The sequence below is a fragment of the Arvicanthis niloticus genome, chromosome 16 (genome assembly GCF_011762505.2).
Source record: "Arvicanthis niloticus isolate mArvNil1 chromosome 16, mArvNil1.pat.X, whole genome shotgun sequence".
In the NCBI taxonomy this organism is placed as follows: domain Eukaryota; kingdom Metazoa; phylum Chordata; class Mammalia; order Rodentia; family Muridae; genus Arvicanthis; species Arvicanthis niloticus.
In genome coordinates, this window is record NC_047673.1 from 65609469 (window position 1) to 65628735 (window position 19267).

Consider the following 19267-nt stretch of genomic DNA (forward strand, 5'->3'; position numbering starts at 1 on the left):
ATACACACCTATAATTCCAGTCCCCTAGAGGCAGAGTCAAAAGATTCATGAGTTTGAGGCTAGCTTGGGCTATATAGTGAATTTCAGGCCAGCATGAGCTACATAGCAAGACTTTGTTTCAATCAATACAAAAACAAAAGAAGAAATGTTTTTCATCTGAAGAAACTTCCAAGATAATGAGGAAAATATAATTAGTAACTGAAATTCCATTTAAATGCTGTTCGCAGCTCAAATCTATAGGTTTTATATATAGGTATGTAACAGATTGAGTTCAAAAGTGAAATCTTGAAAAAATCCTATACAATGTACATTTATGTATATTTATGAGTACTTCCTAGCAATTGAATACAAAAGTTTATAAATGTAAAATATATGAAGATTTAAAGGAAATAATTTGATAGACTTTATCTACTAAATTAAGAAAAATCTCAAAAGAATACATTTGAAAAGTGAAATATTCTGCAATAAATGTTACAAATATTAGAGACAAGGAGTTGATATTCTTTAATAGATCTCAAAGTTCAATTAAAAAAAAAACAATACTCAAAGTTCAACTAAAAAAAAAAACAATTCTCCTGGGCAGAAATGATAGCTCAGTACTTAGGAGCATGTACCCCTCTTGCAGAGGACCATAGTCAGTTTGCATTACCCTTGTTGGGCATCTAACAAATACCAGTAATTTCAGCTTCAGGGGACTGGACACTCTCTTCTGGCCTCAGCTGACAATTGTACTTACATGGACATAGCCATTTATTGTTATTTTAGTACTTATGTATTTGTTCATGACCTTGGCTCAATATAATCATTGCTGCCTTGAATTAGATTAGCCCTGTTGCTGGAACTATAAGCATAACATAGAAAATCAGCTCCATTTTCCACCCTTTATATCTGGACTGTGTTATGTAGTCACGGTGTGGTGTGCTGCTCTATACACGATGGGCTTATTTCAGTCACAATAGGCCCAGAGATCTTAATGGGGATAACCTTTTCCCCACTAAGAGGTGGTTTACTTGTCAGAAAAGGCCATGGATTGTTGTTAGTTCCTCTTTGCATTAGATAGATATGTCAGAAGTAAGAAGGGGGGCAATGGGGCGGGGTGGGGGAGGAACTTAAGGACTCAGTATGGTAGAATGAATGTTTCCCGAGGAGATAATTTGTAAGGAGACAGACGGTCACCATGCCATCTAGTTAAATCTTTTAAGACTCAAGTGTAGATACAGGTTTAGTGTTGAGTCATTTTCTTCTACCAAGAGATCCTAAAACCTAAGACTAGAAGGGTAGTTAAATTTTGGAACCATCATAAAAGTGTTCCTGAAGTTGCCATGCTCTGAATTTGTTCATTTAGAGTCAGTAAAGCTGTGGCCAGAAAACAGTAGCATTTGGAACACTATACAAATTAGAAAATTAGCCAATAGCAAAAATTAAACAAACTCTAGGATTGGGGGGGAAAAAAAAGAAGCAACTTTCCTCTCTTGTGTTCCCTTCCATATTGTACAACATTGATGCCTGGAGTCAAGAATGTGTCTGTTCTTCTAGTAGAAGCCAGGTGATATCCAGAATCTTATGCTAATCATGGGTGGATGCTTAGAGTTTTTCATTATAGTAAAAATAAGATTGCCAATACTCCACTTGGCTCCTTCTAGATTATTCCTTTCTTATCAGTTCCTTTTCTTGTCATTGTGACAAAATATCTGAAAAACTAACCTTAGGAAGGAAGGCTTTGTTTTGGCTCTAGGTTTAGAAGGGATACAGTCCATCACAGTGAGGCCTCCATCATGGTGAAGCTTCCTTCATGGAGAGACCTCCATCATGGAGAGACCTCCATCGTGGTAAGGCCTGTATGGTGGCAGAAACATGAGCTTGTCACGTCTGCTCTCAGGAAGCAGAAGAAGACAAGTGCAGATGCTCATGCTTTTATTTCAGATTTCTACCCATGGAACTGTGTCACCACATTCAGGGTGGTCTGTCCTTCCTCAGTTAAACCCCTTTTCACATAAGTATCTACAGATTTGTTTCCTAAGGGATTCAAAATCTATTCAATGTGAGTCACACATTTACTGCTGAAGTCATAGCTCAAGTTTTGACAAGAGTCTTATAAAGTTACTTTTTTAAACTTTATCTTAGATTGACTTGTTTATCAGCTAAAAACTGTGGAGCATAGGGCTACAGTATACCTGTAGACTTAGCACAGTTCAGGGTTATGATTTGATTCAATCTAAATGAAATGCTGAATAGAATAAAATGAGCATTGAAGTTTGTGTGTCTAACCTAACAGCCCTCCCCCTTCTCATTCCCAGTGTTAAAAGAAAGCTGCATAATGACTGGGTTATGAAAATCAGATACATTCCAGCTCTCAATTGCTTTGGATCCTGCTCCTTGGACAGTGTCCATTCGTTGGTTTTGGAATCCTTGAGGAGGCTTGAGGACAATTTGTAAGTATAAGAGTGTGCCTACATGAGCATTCTGGGACTCTCATCATTTACAATGATGAGCCCATCACGACCTTAGAGTGTTCAAACTAGTTTTCAAAAACACCAGAAGTTAGCTGTTCCCTTAGCTTGGCAGGGCTAATTAGACCTTTGGGGGAAATTAAAGTCAGTCTTGTAAATCTAAATGTGATATGGACCCTTCACAGCAGCTGTTGCTCAACTGTTGTTTACTGGGAACTGGGGAAATAGCTTAGACCTGAAGAACATGTCTAGCATTTGTGAGAGCCTAGGTTCCATTCCCAGCACTACAAAAAAGGGTTTACTGGTTTAATGTATTATAATAATTCAATAGACCTGTATCTGTATTTTAAGCATTATTTTGTTGGTAAAAGTTTATGCTTTAGAATCACTTTAGCTAGTCAACAAATTATGCTTATAATCTCTATGGAGCCAATCATATTTTATCGATCATAAATATACCAGCTGGTGTTCCTCTACAATTGTGAGTTTGAATAATGGCTGACTCATTTTCAAACTGGTTAAATATTTCCTAATAACTGTTATGGCATTTGAATTCTTAAAGTTTTTAAGGTATTTACTGCAGCAGATAAACTTCAAAACTAAGAGACAGAAGTTGGATAAAAATTCTTTTATCTTTTATTAAAGAAAAAGTATTTTCTTTGACTGTTTAAGAGAAAGAAAAGAAAGATGGAAGGAAGGAAGGAAAGAAGGAAGGAAGGGAGGGAAGGAGGGAGGGAGGGAGGGAGGGAGGGAGGGAGGGAGGGAAGGAGGGAGAGAAAAAGGAAAGAAGAGAGAAAAAGATTCCCATAATGTGTGGTTTAATTCCATTTATTTGAAATGCCTCAAAGGACAGATTTATAAAAACAAAATGTAGGTCACTAGTTGCCTAAGGTTGATGACAGGAACAGGAATCTAAAATGGTCATATGGGAAATTTCTAAGGTGAACGAACTTGTCTTAGTCAGGATTTCTATGATAAAACACTATAACCAAAAATATGTTGTGTGGAAAGGAGCTTATTGCACCTTACAGCTTGCAGGTCATCATCCAGGGAACTCATGGCAGGAATCTGGAGGCAGGAGCTGATGCAGCGGCCATGGAGGGGTGCTGCTTACTAGTTTGTTCCATATAGCTTGCTCAGCCTGCTTTTTTATACACCCACAGGACCATCTGCCACATCAATCACTAAATAAGAAAACATCTCCCAGACTGGGAGTTAGACAGGTTCCCTGATAGACAGACAGACCGAGGGCCTGTTACTAGGTGCATATATCATATAAGTTTCATAGGTATATAACTTATGATATACCTATATAACAGTACATTTTAAAATATTTTTTAAAAATAAGTTTTATGCTGGCTAGTTTTGTGTCAACTTGAAACAAGTTAGAATCATTTGGGAAGAGGGAACTTCAATTGAGAAAATGTGCCATCAGATGGGCTTGTGGGCAAGTCTATGATCTTTTTCTCTCTTTATTCCTTCTTCCATCCCTCCTTCCTTCCTTCCCTCCCCCCTTCCTTCCTTCTGTCCTTCCTTCCTTCCATCCATCTTTCTTTTCTTTCTCTTAAACAGTCAAAGAAAATCTTTCTTAAGGGATGAGAAAATACCTCTAATTGTGAGCTTAAAGAATATCTGACTAATTTTTAATCTACCTAAATATTTCCTAATAACTTATAAGCAAGGTTATATATATATGCATATATGTGTGTGCAAATTATATATATATATATATATATATATACACACATATATCGACAACCACTTCAAATGTCAATAGTATACTCTACAGCTATGCAGTAGAAATTGTCTGGTGATAAAAATAGAAACAAACAACAACAAACAAAATAAGAACTTACATTGCTTACAAAACACATATTCTTATAATATGTTTATATTATATTATAATTATATTATATATTAGTTCATTATATTATAATATAAATATGTTACATACTATATATCTTATATATAATATTACATATTATATATAAATAAAGATAAATAAAATTTACATACACATAATGGGTGTGAAAAGCAAATCAAAAATTAAAACACAAGCAAACAAAAACAACCTCTTAACATGCCAAGAAAAAGTTTCTTTAAACTCTAAGCTAAGCTTAAGTAAAGGAATAAGAATTAGACATTTAATAGAACAGACGACATATCTCTCAGATGACCTTACATTTTCTTTTTTAAAAATATTGAAGACTTTATGAAAGATCCGCATTTTGTACTCATTGCTTAGAAGCTGAAAATATTTATTTTGGTCTATACTATTATCACATTGAGAAAATTGAAAAGCTTCACAGCACATTAAAAATAATTTTATTCCCCAATACTGGATCAAGTTCCACAAATGTCATTTAGATGATGCAATTAATTAGAAAGTTTTATTTACTTTCTGTAATAACATAATTAATTGCAGATGAGCCCATGCTGGTGTTTTGTGGAAATACATTTCTGAAACTCAAACTAATTGACAAATCAGTGCAACTGAATATCCAATTTGATTCTACCCTGAGTTGGAAATTCATAACATGGTCATATAGCCTTGGAGAACCACCATGGCTATGCATTGTGAAACCTATCTGCCGCCGGGCGGTGGTGGCGCATGCCTTTAATCCTAGCACTTGGGAGGCAGAGGCAGGTGGATTTCGAGGCCAGCCTGGTCTACAGAGTGAGTTCCAGAACAGCCAGGGCTACACAGAGAAACCCTGTCTCAAAAAACAAAAAAAAAAAAAAAAAAAAAAAAAAAAGAAAAGAAAAAAGAAAAAAAAAAAAAACCTATCTGCCTTGACCTACAGGACTTGGGTTCTGGAACCCTGGCTACTCATACATGGCCTCCCAAGAAAAGCTTTGCTACTTCTTTTTAGACTGGGCCATATGGGTAATGGCTTTGTCCATTTTATGGGCCAATGGGTCTTGGAGCCCTTGACAGGCCATGCCCATGTCAAAATATACATTCACTAAGGACGTTTGTCATTCAAGATTCCCTCCACTCCCTATATGGAACCATACCAGGCCCTTGTGGTCCCATAGAAAATGTACTTGACCTTGCCTAGTTATCATTTCCAAGGAGAGCAATTTTGGAGCCACAATATTACCTACCAGTGCTGACAATTCCAGGGTTCTTCAAAGGCAGTTATGACAAGTGATTGGCAGCCAGAGGCATGCAGTGATCCTATGAGGCAGGTCTTAATCCAGAATCGTAGCCATCATTCAACAAATACTTACTCAACAAGTTTAAGTCATGACCTTTGCCTCTAATTGCTTAAAAATCTAACGGAAAAACCAACTATGGACATGAAATTAGATGTATTCTGTAAAGCTAGCTCTCATCAGTTGAGAGTTCAGGGCTTTAATAACCTTTCGTTAACTACTGCCACTGCTAAAAGTTAAATGATATAAACTCTCAATCCAATCATATTAAAAACAAAGGTAAAACAAACTCCAAACCCAACCTATTGACTTCTGTTTATTTTACTATAGTTTACAATTATTTTCCCATCTCCAGAAAACATAGATACTGTCCAATGCTGTATAGTTCTGTTTCTTTTACCAACTAGTATTCAAGGATTAGCCATGGTGGGAATAAAATATTTCATGGAGACCGGCAAACACTAGTAAATAATGGCTCTCTCCCATCCTAGTCCCCAAATATAAAGTAAATACTTACTAGCACACCAGCACATTAGCACACAGGGAGATAACCAGCAATGCAAAGCAGTGTCTTAAGAACCATGGCCCACTTTAGAAATACATACAGAAGTTCAGAAAGAGGAGTGTTAAAGCCTGGCTTTCTGCAAAGATCAGAGATCTTCCAACATGAATTAGAGTGAAAGAATGAAGAGATTAATGTATTAAGTCATGATTTTGTCAACAAGTTACAGCAGGTGCAAACAAGCACATTGTATCTGGACTTAGAGGTATGAGATATTGTATTTCTTCCTTATTGCTAAGGTAAGGGTTGTTACCTATTATCAGCGATAACATGATTAAGTAGAAACAAATAACGTCATGTTCTGGTTCCATTCCTGTTGTACTGACAAATACCCTGACCAATATCAACTTTCTGTATTCTTACACAGTTCAGAGCCCAGACTGTGAAATGGTGCTATCTACAGTGAATTGGGTTCTTCTCTAAAGCAATCAAACCAATCTCTCACAGCACACCCTCAGGCAAATTTGATTAATAATAACTCCTCAATTGATTCTAGGTTGTGACAAGTTGACATTTAAAACTAACCAGCACACTTAGCTGCAACAGCATCTCAGATCCTTACCCTCTACTTAGATTTCATCTCTTAAGAAACCCCAGCATCAGTGTCTCAGAACTCTGAACCTTGTTGAAGACAGTTCCACTAGATCCACTAAGTGACCTCACTGAGCCCTCTTGTTATCACACCTTTCATTCATCTTCTTCATTGTCTTTCCTCACTGGGCATTATGTTGGGTACATGAGCTCATAGTTCATTATTGTATGTGGTATACACCCCCAACTACCCACCACATCACTCTGATAAATCCTAGTCCTTTAGCTTATCAGAGTCCTGAGCCGCCACTTCCAGCCTCCTCTACAGACATTGATCTGCTTCCTCTACCACCTGCCTCAGTGACTCTTCCAAGCATCCCCTTCCTCTGCTCTCCATAGGATGGTCTATCCTTCTGTATGATACACAAATCAAGGAGTTCAAGGGAAATTTTCCAATATACAGAAACCTTCAAGATTGTCCAGGGTCACCCTTACTTCAATGTCCTTGTTAGAGAGGACGAGACATCTGATTCTTCATTGAAGACCTTTGCTCAATCCCATCCATCTTCTCCATGACCTTGCTACTCTTTCACTCTGTATTTTCAATCTTTAATGACTACACTGCTGTATCTGAGTGATCATGTGCCCCAGACTGGCCTGGAACTTTCTGCATGGAAGAGACTGGCCTTACTCCCAGTCCTGTCTCCCTTCTCAAAGGCTAATACGACAGGCATAAGCTACCATGTCTATCTCTGAGGAACCTTTCTTGGCTGACAGGCTCCTTGTGATTGCACAACATCATTTCTTCCCCTCTAAGTCATTTTGCAAAGACAACTCTTCATTCACTGCCTGCACTTGATGTGTCTACCTCCATTCGCTGCCTGCACTTGATGTGTCTACTTTTATCCACAGCCCTCCAGGTGGTGCCCAACCTGCTTCTGGGAATCATCAAGCTACAGGCGGTGAGCCTTGCTCATCTTACTCATGTGGAATCTGTTTTTCTGGATTCTAGAAATCCAGGAGTTGGTATCTTGCTATTCATTCTTTATTAATGTGAGCCTTCATATTGTGTTTTCCCTAGGCAATGGAATTTTGGGAGTTCTATCACCAAAATCTTTCCTTTTCACTTGTACCTTTTACAGCTCTTTGTTCTTCATGGTCCCCACCTCTACCTCCATCATCAATCACCAATTTGTGTATATTACCTCACAGTAATATACTTTTTGAGTCTGTTTTATCTTCTTATCATTCTCCCTTCCACTTCCCAGTCTATTTTCATATGTTTTCTAGAAAAGATCATCCCCTCATCTCAATAGCTTCTCTATTTTGACATCTGCATTCAGCACATTTGTGGACTCATCCCTGAATACCCTTTAACTTCATGTACTCCTGCCACGTAGCCTTTTACTTAGCTCCCTGAAGCTCTGAGCTTCTTTCTACTTCCTCGGTAGCCCATGTTGGGACTTTGTTCATGTTTGGAGGCTGAGATAACCTTTCTAAGTTATTTTTCATGAACTTCATGATTCTTTAAGGGTCAGATAACACCTACCCTAGAGAATTGTTCTGACCTTTCCCCGACTCTGGAAGGGAAGCTCGGCAGTCCTTTTTCACATATTGCTCTGTGTTTGCTGCACATTAATTCTGTTTTAGGCTATGTCTTTATAAGAAAGTAAGGTAAATATTATATTCAACATTCTATTTTTGCTTGTTGCGTACTTTGAATATAGATGACTCCCAAAGAAGCTTTAGAGCAAGCTGAAAACTCAGTATTTAGCAATGAGAGACTGTGTTTGAAATGCTGTTATTAGACTTGTGAATTAAAGATGAAAAAGACTAAGTCCTTGGTCGTGTGCTAATAACTTATAATGCATTCCCATAAAGGACAGTGAGCATTATAGTGTAGATGTAACAAGCAGGCCAAATGCTGACCGCACCTCCAGGCAGGATGGAGGAGGCAGTCTTGGTGGAAGAGTTCTTGGTGGAGAGAGATGCTATGTATGCTAAGCTTTGAAAACTGGTTACAGTTAGCCTGGGAAAGTAATTGGTTGGGTGGGAGTGGGCAAACAAACACCTTAAAGATATGGTTGTGAACGCAGGTGAAAAAGAGAAGAGTGAGTTCTAGGTTGGAGCCCCGGGAAGGATGAGCTGGGAGATGTGAATGCGGACAAGCAGACAAGAAAAGGCCTGCAAGTTGTACTAAGAGCTAGGATTTTGTAATAACTTATTTATTTTCATTTTATGTGCGTTGGTGTTTTGCCTCAATGTATGTCTGTATGAAGGTGTCAGATCTTGGTGTTACAGACAGTTGTGAAGTGCCACGTGGGTACTGGAATTTGAACCCAGGCCCTCTGTAATAACATGCAGTTTCCTCAACTGCTAAGCTATCTTTCCAATCCCTAGAGCTAGAATTTTAAACTCAAAGCTATGAGAAGACCACCTATCTGCACACATGTGTACACAACACACACACACACACAACTGAGATGGGGTATAGAATCAATTTCATTTTTAAGGTCACTTTGACTTTAAATTAGAGAATGGATTAGAGAAAATCAAGTGGAAAAAAAAGAAAAATCAGCTGAGGAAAATATGGAAAGTTTAAAAAATGATAAGGATTTGAATTTTACCAATGGAGGTAGGTATGGAGAAAGAACAGTTTTTTTTTTTTTTTCAGAATATTTTAGAACTGATAACCTACAGGATAAAATAAATAAGAGAGATCTGTTTTATTTTAAACATTCTTTTTGTGGTTATTTTTTGTTTTGTTTTGTTTTGTTTTAACACAGGGTCTCACTATGTAGCTCTGAGTGTCCTAGAACTTACTATGTAGACCAGGCTGGACTCAAAACACAGAGATCTGCTGCCTCTGTTTCTCAAATGGTGGAATTAAAGGCATGCACCGCAATGCCCAGCTATCATTTTATAAACTCTTAATATTTACTGTATATCTATGATAGATCCCCCAGTTGCAAACACTAATGTACTGGTATACAAAAAATTAATCAAACAAACAAAAAACAAAAAAGCCAAAACAAAACAAAACAACAACAACAAAACAGGCTATTGCCCCACCCCCGGAGGTAGAAAGTAAGTTTCTATTACTGAAAACACCATACACTTCAGAAACAAGGCCCAGATGCCCCCTGAATTAAAACTGACCTGAAAGCCTCCTCCCTGGAGAATAGCTTTCATGGTACCAGAAGGTGCGTGAAAGCTTCCAAAGGAGGGAAGTGACTGATACTCTTTCCCAGCTATGATGCCTGTGCATCCCAGCAATGGCCAGCATGGAACCATAACTCTAAAGGTGCAGTAATAGCACACAGGTCTGGACAGTAACCAACAGTTTTTAAATTTGATTTAAGGGTCACTCAACAAGAATGAAACCATACCCAGTACTGGAAATACCTAGGGCTAGCAAAGTTGTGGATCTTTTTTTTTTTTTTTTTTTTTTTTTTTTTTCGTTTATAAGTTTTCAATTGTTTCATCTCTGTACTCACATACTACATATATAGATGAAATATTCATGTATGATAGGTACATAACAGACTCACAATTCAGTAAACATAGCACATATATAGATGGAATATTCACGTATGGTAGGTACATAAAAGACTGATAATACAGCCAGTTATAGTATTTAATAAGAGTCCTATAAAAATTATATAGTAATTTGATGCTATGTGCAACTTGCAATGAAACAGTAGTTTTCTTTTTTTTCTTATTCAATTATTCTTTTTTTCCTTTTTTATTAGATATTTTATTTAGACTTCAGTTGCCATCCCCTTTCCCCATTCCCCCCTTAGAAAACCCCTATCTCATGCCCCCTTTTCCTTTTTGCATTTATACATTTTTTAAAAATAATATTAATCATAGGCTTTATAAGTTTGGAATTGTTCAATCAGAGGTGTAACCCACTGACCAACCTAGATATAACAACTATCTTTGACTGGTAGAGATACATGAATATCTGCCTCCCTGTCTCCCCCCTCTTTCTCTCTCTTTCATCACCTAGTTTCTCCTCTCCTTCTTCTTCTCCTCTTCTTACTCCTTTTCTTCCTCTCAGTACTCCTCCCACCTTAGCTCCTCCTACACATCACACTTCCTGTTAAAATGAAACTTTTCTCTCAAAATACATTTAGAGCATAATTATGCCAATTTGTACCAGTGAGGTACAGGATAGTCCTAATACCCAGTCCATCCTTTTGTTGACTAACCAGCACCTCTGTCATCTATCCTAATTAAAACATTTAGTTCTGAACCTGGCTTTAGGATGAATGTCAGCTGCCGACCATCCACTCAAATCTTTTCTCTTAAGGTAAATAGCTATATATTTTCAACCCTGTCAGAAATCCAGAATGACTGAGTTAACTATAATTGTGGGAAGCACAAACCATAGCTTCTAAAACTTAGCCAATTTATAGAGACCTCTGAACACCTGGACACTCGCTCTACTTCAAAACGTTGGAGCATCTGTTCTTCTGCCTTCTGGCCCAGGATCATCTGACAGACCTTAGCGCTGCAGAATTATTAAGGGTTGATTACTCTGTCTAGGCAGATATAATCAGTTGACTATTCTGCAAGTGTGTCCTTTTCTGGACAGTAATTTGTCTGTAGAAGGAAAGTGGCAATTCTTGCCTAGTGGCTGTCTTACCACAACTGGAGTAACTCCAAGGATGCTCAATTTCTTCTTAGAATTCAATATAGGAAGCTGTCCGGAGCAGACAGGTCTCTAATGAAAATGAACATTAATACTGAAATGTTTGTCATGTCAATTCTAAGGATTTCTGATGTTTTGAAAACCAACTATCTATGTAAGGTAATCTGTACTGTTGCCTGTTAACTCCACTCAGCTATTTCTAAATAAAACATAGAGAACACCCTTATAATAAATTCCAAGTCATGAATTTTCTATAGTCCCTTAACTCACAGGCTGACCATCTCATATCAGTTTAAAAAAAGTTAAAGAAGGACTGGGTCTAAGCTTTGTATTCCTAAATGTGTTACACTGGTACAATGCCTATGAGAGTAACAATATTCATCTCACTCTTATATCACTAAGGAGCTCATGCCAATGAAAACCTTAAAATTTGTAATCAAAGTAAATTGGTGCCATTTAAGAATTTATATCTTCATCTTGATATTAATTACCGATTTCTACTAATAGGTTATGGCTAGCAATAAACCCTAGCTAATCCTCTCTATTCCGACAAAACCACTACTTTTCCCTAGAGAGACAGCCCAACATTTACCACTTTAGTCCTCAAGCCCAGGGAATAGGGGCGCTGACTCTTTATTAGCTTCTTCAAGCTGATTATGGGTGTTTAGATATTAGAAGAGGAGTGGGGGGAAGAGCAAATTGATAAGTCTCTGATGCTGTGTCTTCACTGCCTCCAGATGGAATTCCCAGTCCTCAGAGGTTTGAGCAGGTCTGCCCAGCTTGCTTGTTGAGTAGATACACCAAGGCTGATCATTCTGCAATATACAATTCTCAAAACAAATTTTAGTATCAAGATAGTTTTTTTTTTAAAGAGGGCTGACATTTTATTAAAAATGTTGGTTCTAACCACTTTTCTATTTTTCCCCTCTTTTATTGGATATAATATTTACATTTCAAATTTTATCCCCTTACCATATTTCCCCCACCACCCAGGAACCCCTTATCCCATCCCCCCTCCTCCTGCTTCTATGAAGGTGTTTACCCACCTACCCTGAGCCCCCCTCCCCACCCTTAGATCCCCCTCCGTCAGTGCTCAGCCTTCAGGGTACCGATGACCTTGTCTCCCACCTATGCCCAACAAGGCCATCCTCCCCTACATATACAGCTGGAGTCATGTGTCTCTCTATATGTTCTCCTAGGCTGGTGGTTTAGACCCTGGGGAGCTCTGGCTGGTTGGTATTGTTGCTCTCCTCATGGGGCCACCAGCCCTTAAGGTTCCTTCAGTTTACTCTCTAACTCCTCCATTGGGAACCTTTGATCAGATTAATGGATAGCTGTGGGTATCTGTCTCTGGGTATGTCAGACTCTGGGGGACCTCTAAGGAGACAGCCTTATCAGGCTGCTGTCAGCTTTCCCATCCTGACACCCCTATCAGCGTCTATTTTTGGTGACTGCCCATGGAATGAATACCTAGATGGAATGGTCTCCCTACAACCCCCCCTTCAGATTCTGTCCCACACTTTGTGTCCATATTTGCTCCCTTGGGTATTTAGTTACTCCTTCTAAGAAAGACCTAGGCATCCTCACTTGTTCTTTCTTCTTCATGAGCTTCATGTCGTCTGGTAGTTGAATCTTTGTTGTTTCAAATTTTTGGGCTAATCTCCGCTTATCAGTGAGTAAATACCATGTGGGTTCTTTTGAGATTGGGTTACCTCACTCAGGATGATATTTTCTAGTTCCATCCATTTACCTAAGAATTTCTCGAATTCATTATTTTTAATAGCTGAGTAATATTCCATTGTGTAAATGTACCACATTTTTTGTATCCATTCCTCTGTTGAAGGGCATCTGGGTTCTTTCCAGCTTTTGGCTATTATAAATAAGGCTGCTATGAACATAGTGGAGCATATGTCTTTGTTATTTGTTGGGGCATTTTCTGGGTATATGCCCAGGAGTGGTATAGCTGGGTCCTCAGGTAATGCTATGTCCAATTTTCTGAGGAACCGCCAGACTGACTTCCAGAGTGGTTGTACCATCTTGCAACCCCACCAACAATGAAGGAGTGTTCCTCTTTCTTCACATCCTCGCCAGCATCTGCTATCACCTGAGTTTTTGATCTTAGCCATTCTGACTGGTGTGAGGTGGTATCTCAGGGTTGTTTTGATTTGCATTTCCCTGATGACTAAGGATGTTGAGCATTTCTTTAGGTGCTTCTCGGCCATTCGAGTTTCCTCAGTTAAGAATTCTTTGTTTAGCTCTGTAACCCATTTTTAATGGGGTTATTTTGTTGTTTGGTGTCTAATTTCTTGAGTTCTTTGTATATATTTGTTATTAGCCCCCTATTGGATGTAGGATTGGTAATGATCTTTTCCCAGTCTGTTGGTTGCCGTTTTGTCTTGTTGACAGTGTCCTTTGCCTTACAGAAGCTTTGCAGTTTGATGAGGTCCCATTTGTCGATTCTTGATCTTAGAGCATAAGCCATTGGTGTTCTCTTCAGGAACTTTTCCCCTGTGCCCAGGTATTCGAGCGTCTTCCCCAACTTCTCTTCTATTAGTTTCAGTGTATCTGGCTTTATGTGAAGGTCCTTTATCCACTTGGAGTTGTGCTTTGTGCAAGGGGATAAGAATGGATTAATTTGCATTCTTCTACATGTTGACCTCCAGTTGAGCCAGCACCACTTGTTGAAAATGCTGTCCTTTTTCCGCTGGATGGATTTAGCTCCCTTGTCAAATATCAAGTGACCATAGGTATGCGGGTTCATTTCTGGGTCTTCAATTCTATTCCACTGATCATCCTGTCTGTCTCTGTACCAATACCATGCAGTTTTTATCACTACTGCTCTGTAGTACAGTTTGAGGTCCGGATGGTGATTCCCCCAGAGGTTCTTTTATTGTTGAGAATAGTTCTCGCTATCCTAGGTTTTTTGTTATTCCAAATGAATTTGTAAATTGCTCTTTCTATCTCTATGAAGAATTGATTTGGAATTTTGATGGGTATTGCATTGAATCTGTAGATTGCTTTTGGCAGGATAGCCATTTTTACTAAGTTAATCCTGCCAATCCAGGAGCATGGGAGATCTTTCCATCTTCTGAGATCTTCTTCAATTTCTTTCTTCAGAGACTTGAAGTTCTTGTCATATAGATCTTTCACTTGCTTTGTTAGATTCACTCCAAGATATTTTATTTTATTTGTGGCTATTGTGAAGGGTGTCATTTCCCTAATTTCTTTCTCTGCCTGTTTATCCTTTGAATAGAGTAAGGCTACTGATTTGTTTGAGTTGATTTTATATCCAGCCACATTGCTAAAGTTGTTTATCAGGTTTAGGAGTTCTCTGGTGGAAGTTTTAGGGTCACTTAAGTATACTATCATATCATCTGCAAATAGTGAAATTTTGACTTCTTCCTTTCCTATCTGTATCCCTTTGACTTCCTTTTTTTGTCTAATTGCTCTAGCTAAGACTTCTAGTACTATATTGAATAGGTAAGATGAGAGTGGGCAGCCTTGCCTAGTCCCTGATCTTAGTGGGATTGCTTCAAGTTTCTCTCCATTTAGTTTGATGTTGGCTACTGGCTTGCTGTATATTGCTTTTACTATGTTTAGATATGGGCCTTGAATTCCTGATCTTTCCAAGACTTTTAACATGAAGGGATGTTGAATTTTGTCAAATGCTTTCTCAGCGTCTAGTGAGATGACCATGTGGTTTTTTTCTTTGAGTTTATTTATGTAGTGGATTACATTGATGGATTTCCGAATATTGAACCATCCCTGCATTCCTGGGATAAAGCCTACTTGATCTTGATGGATAATTGTTTTGATGTGTTGTTGGATTCGGTTTGCGAGAATTTTATTGAGTATTTTTGCATCAATATTCTTAAGAGAGATTGGTCTGTAGTTCTCTTTCTTTGTTGGGTCTTTCTGTGGTTTAGGTATGAGTGTAATGGTAGCTTCATAGAACGAATTGGGTAGTGTTCCTTCTGTTTCTATTCGATGGAATAGCTTGAAGAGGATTGATATTAGGTCTTCCTTGAAGGTCTGAAAGAATTCTGCACTGAAACCATCTGGCCCTGGACATTTTTTGGTGGGAAGATTTTTAATGACTGTGTCTATTTCTTTAGGCATTATGGGACTGTTTAGATGGTTTATCTGCTCCTTGTTTAACTTTGGTATCTCATATCTATCTAGAAAATTGTCCATTTCCTCCAGATTTTCCAATTTTGTTGAGTATAGGCCTTTGTAGTAGGATCTGATGATTTTTTTTAATTTCCTCTGTTTCTGTTGATATGTCTCCCTTTTCAGTTCTGATTTTATTAATTTGAATGCTGTCTCTGCGCCCTTTGGTTAGTCTGGCTAAGGGTTTGTCTATCTTGTTGATTTTCTCAAAGAACCAGCTCCTGGTTTTGTTGACATTTTGTATAGTTCTTTTTGTTTCAACTTGGTTGATTTCAGCCCTGAGTTTGATTATTTCCTGCCGTCTACTCCTCTTGGGTATACTAGCTTCTTTTTGTTCTAATGCTTTCAGGTTTGCTGTCAAGTTGTTAATGTATGCTCTTTCCACTTTCTTTTTGTGAGCACTTAGAGCTATGATTTTTCCTCTTAGTACTGCTTTCAATGAGTCCCACAGGTTTTGATATGATGTGTCCTCATTTTCATTTAAATCTAAAAAGTCTTTAATTTCTTTCTTAATTTCTTCCTTGACCAAGTTATCATTGAGTAGAGCATTGTTCAGTTGCCAAGTGTATGTGGGCTTTCTGTTGTTTTTGTCCATGTCAAAGACAAGTCTTAGTCCATGGTGGTCTGATAAGGTACTAGGGATTATTTCAATCTTTTTGTATCTGTTGAGGCCCATTTTGTGACCAATTATATGGTCTATTTTGGAGAAGGTACCATGAGGTGCTGAGAAGAAGGTATATTCTTTTGTTTTAGGATGAAATGTTCTATAGATGTCAGTTAAGTCCAATTGGTTCATAACTTCTGTTAGTTTCATTGTGTCTCGGTTTAGTTTCTGTTTCCATGATCTGTCCATAGCTGAGAGTGGGGTGTTGAAATCTCCCACTATTATTGTGTAGGGTGCAATGTATGCTTTAAGTTTTAGTAAAGTGTCTTTTATGTATGTGGGTGCCCTTACATTTGGGGCATAGATGTTGAGAATTGCGAGTTCCTCTTGGTACATTTTTCCTTTGATGAATATGAAGTGTCCTTCTTTATCTTTTTTGATTACTTCTGGTTGAAAACTGATTTTATTTGATATTAGAATCACTACTCCAGCTTGTTTCTTGGGACCATTTGCTTGGAAGATTGTTTTCCAACCTTTTACTCTGAGGTAGTGTCTGTCTTTTCCACAGAGGTGCGTTTCCTGAATGCAGCAAAATGTTGGGTCCTGTTTACGTATCTAGTCTGATAGTCTATGTCTTTTTACTGGAGAATTGAGTCCATTGATATTAAGAGATATTAAGGAAAAATGATTGTGGCTTCCTGTTATTTTTGTTATTGGCAGTGGAGATATGTTTGTGTAGCTACCTTCTTTTATGGTTTTTGGAAGATTACTTTCTTGCTTTTTCTAGGTTGTAGTTTCCCTCCTTGTGATGGAGTTTTCCACCAATTATCCTTTGAAGTGCTGGGTTTGTGTTGAGATACTGTGTAAATTTGGATTTGTCATGGAATATTTTGGTTTCTCCATCAATAATGACTGACAGTTTTGCTGGGTATAGTAATCTGGGCTGACATTTATGTTCTTTTAGGGTCTGTATGATATCGGTCCAGGATCTTCTGGCTTTTATGGTCTCTGGTGAGAAGTCTGGTGTAATTCTTATAGGTCTGCCTTTATATGTTACTTTGCCTTTTTCCCTTACTGCTTTTAGTATTTTTTCTTTGTTTTATACATTTGATGTTTTGACTATTATGTGGCGGGAAGTATTTCTTTTCTGGTCTAAACTATTTGGAGTTCTGTAGGCTTCTTGTATATTTATGGACATCTCGTTCTTTAGGTTAGGGAAGTTTTCCTCTATAATTTTGTTGAGGATATTTACTGGTCCTTTAAGTTGGGAGTCTTCCCCCTCATCTATTTCTATTATCCTTAGGTTTGGCCTTCTCATTGTGTCTTGGATTTCTTGTATATTTTGGGTTAGTAGCTTTTTGCATTTTATATTTTCTTTGACAGTTGTGTCAATGTTTTCCATGGTATCTTCTGCACATGAGATTCTCTCTTCCATCTCTTGTATTCTGTTGGTAATACTTGTGTCTATGACTCCTGATCGTTTTTTTAAGTTTTCTATCTCCAGGGTATTCTCCCTTTGTGAATTTTTTATTGTTTCTATTTCCATTTTTAGATCCTGCATGGTTTTGTTTAATTCCTTCTCCCATTTGGTTGCATTTTCTTGCAATTCCTTAAGGGATTTTTGTGTTTCCTCTTTAAGGGTTTCTATCTGTTCTTTGAGAGTGTTATTTATGTCTTTCTTAAAGTCCTCTATCATCATCATGAGAAGTGATTTTAATTCTGAATCCTGCTTTTCTGGTGTGATGGGGTGTTCAGGGCTTGTTATGATGGGGGAACTGGGTTCTGATGATGCCATGTAACTTTGGTTTCTGTTACTTAAGTTCTTGCGCCTGCCTTTTGCCATCTGGTTAAATCTAGTGCTACCTGTACTTCTGTCTCTGATTGAAGCCTGCCTTTCCAGCTGTCTCACTTGTGTTTGGTCTTCTAGGGGTCCAGATGTCTCTGTGATTTTTTCCAGCTGCACTGATTATGGTGGTATCTCTAGGATGCCTCAGGATTTGGTGCCTCCAAGGTAGCAGTCCAGCTAGTTGTCTGCTGTTCTGGGTGCAGTGTCTCCTCTTGGATATCTCAGGATATGTTGTCTGACGCTCTGAGTTCAGTTGTTCCTCTGTGGCTCTGGGTTGAGTGGACCTTCCAGTATGTCTCAGGCAGAATCTGGGGTCCACACAATTCCAGACTGGCGGCCTCAGACTGGGGAGATGGGCAGAAGGGGGGTGCTAGCAGGTAGGGGGTATCTTAGCACTCAGGTCACCCAGCTATGAGCTCAGGGCAGTATGTGGGTTTTCCTACCTAAAGCTGGCTGTGGTATCCTTGGGCCCCCAGAATGTCTCCGGCAGGATCGGGGTGCACTCACCAACAGGCCGAGCAGAGGTCTGGCCCAGGCCACAGACCAGAAGAGGGGTGAGCGGCAGGAGGGGAGTGTTAGCACTGGCTATGGGATCTATGGAGCCCCCAGAATGTATCTGGTGGCGGTATCCGGGGTGCACTCACCAGCAGGCCAGGCAGAGGTCTGACCCAGGCCTCAGACTGGAAGAGGGGCAAGAGGCGGAAGGGGAGTGCTAGCGCTGGCTGTGGTATCTGTGGAGCCCCCAGAATGTGCGTGGTGGCGGTATCAGGGTGCACTCACCAGCAGGCCGGGCAGAGGTCTGGCCCAGGCCACAGACCAGAAGAGGGGCGAGCGGCAGGAGGGGAGTGCTAGCGCTGGCTATGGGATCCTTGGAGCCCCCCAGAATGTCTCTGGCGGTATCCGGGGTGCACTCACCAGCAGGCCAGGCAGAGGTCTGGCCCAGGCCTCAGACCGGAAGAGGGGCGAGCGGTAAAAGGCAAAGTTGTGGATCTTAAAGAAGAACCTAAAACTACGACTTTATTAAGCCAGTACAACTTCTAACTTCTAAATATTTGTCCTTATAGCCATAGGTAAATGTAGTCCTTGGCCTGCATCAAGGAAACTTTTTTTTTTTTCAAACAAACAGAAATCATCACAGAAAAATCACAGTCAATAAAAACACAGAATTGTAGAGCCCAGTCTCAATAGGTATATCCCAATAAAAAAAAAAAAACTCCTACACCTAAGGCTTAGGGAACATTGAAGAAGAGGATTCAGAAAGACAGAGCCAGAGGATCAGAAAATTTGC

General features: G+C 39.0%; 1 protein-coding gene across 2 annotated transcripts in view; it reads left to right on the forward strand.

The window, feature by feature from the left end:
- The window catches only part of Wdr64 (WD repeat domain 64), a 136037-nt gene that overhangs the window by 36396 nt on the left and 80374 nt on the right, over window positions 1-19267 (forward strand). For both annotated transcript variants that reach the window (XR_013104249.1, XM_034520689.2), the window contains exon 8: window positions 2298-2432. Coding sequence is in view for 1 of the 2 variants with exons in the window: in XM_034520689.2 (XP_034376580.1) it covers window positions 2298-2432 (135 nt within the window). In the remaining variant the exon portion in view is untranslated. The remainder of the gene's footprint in view (window positions 1-2297; window positions 2433-19267) is intronic.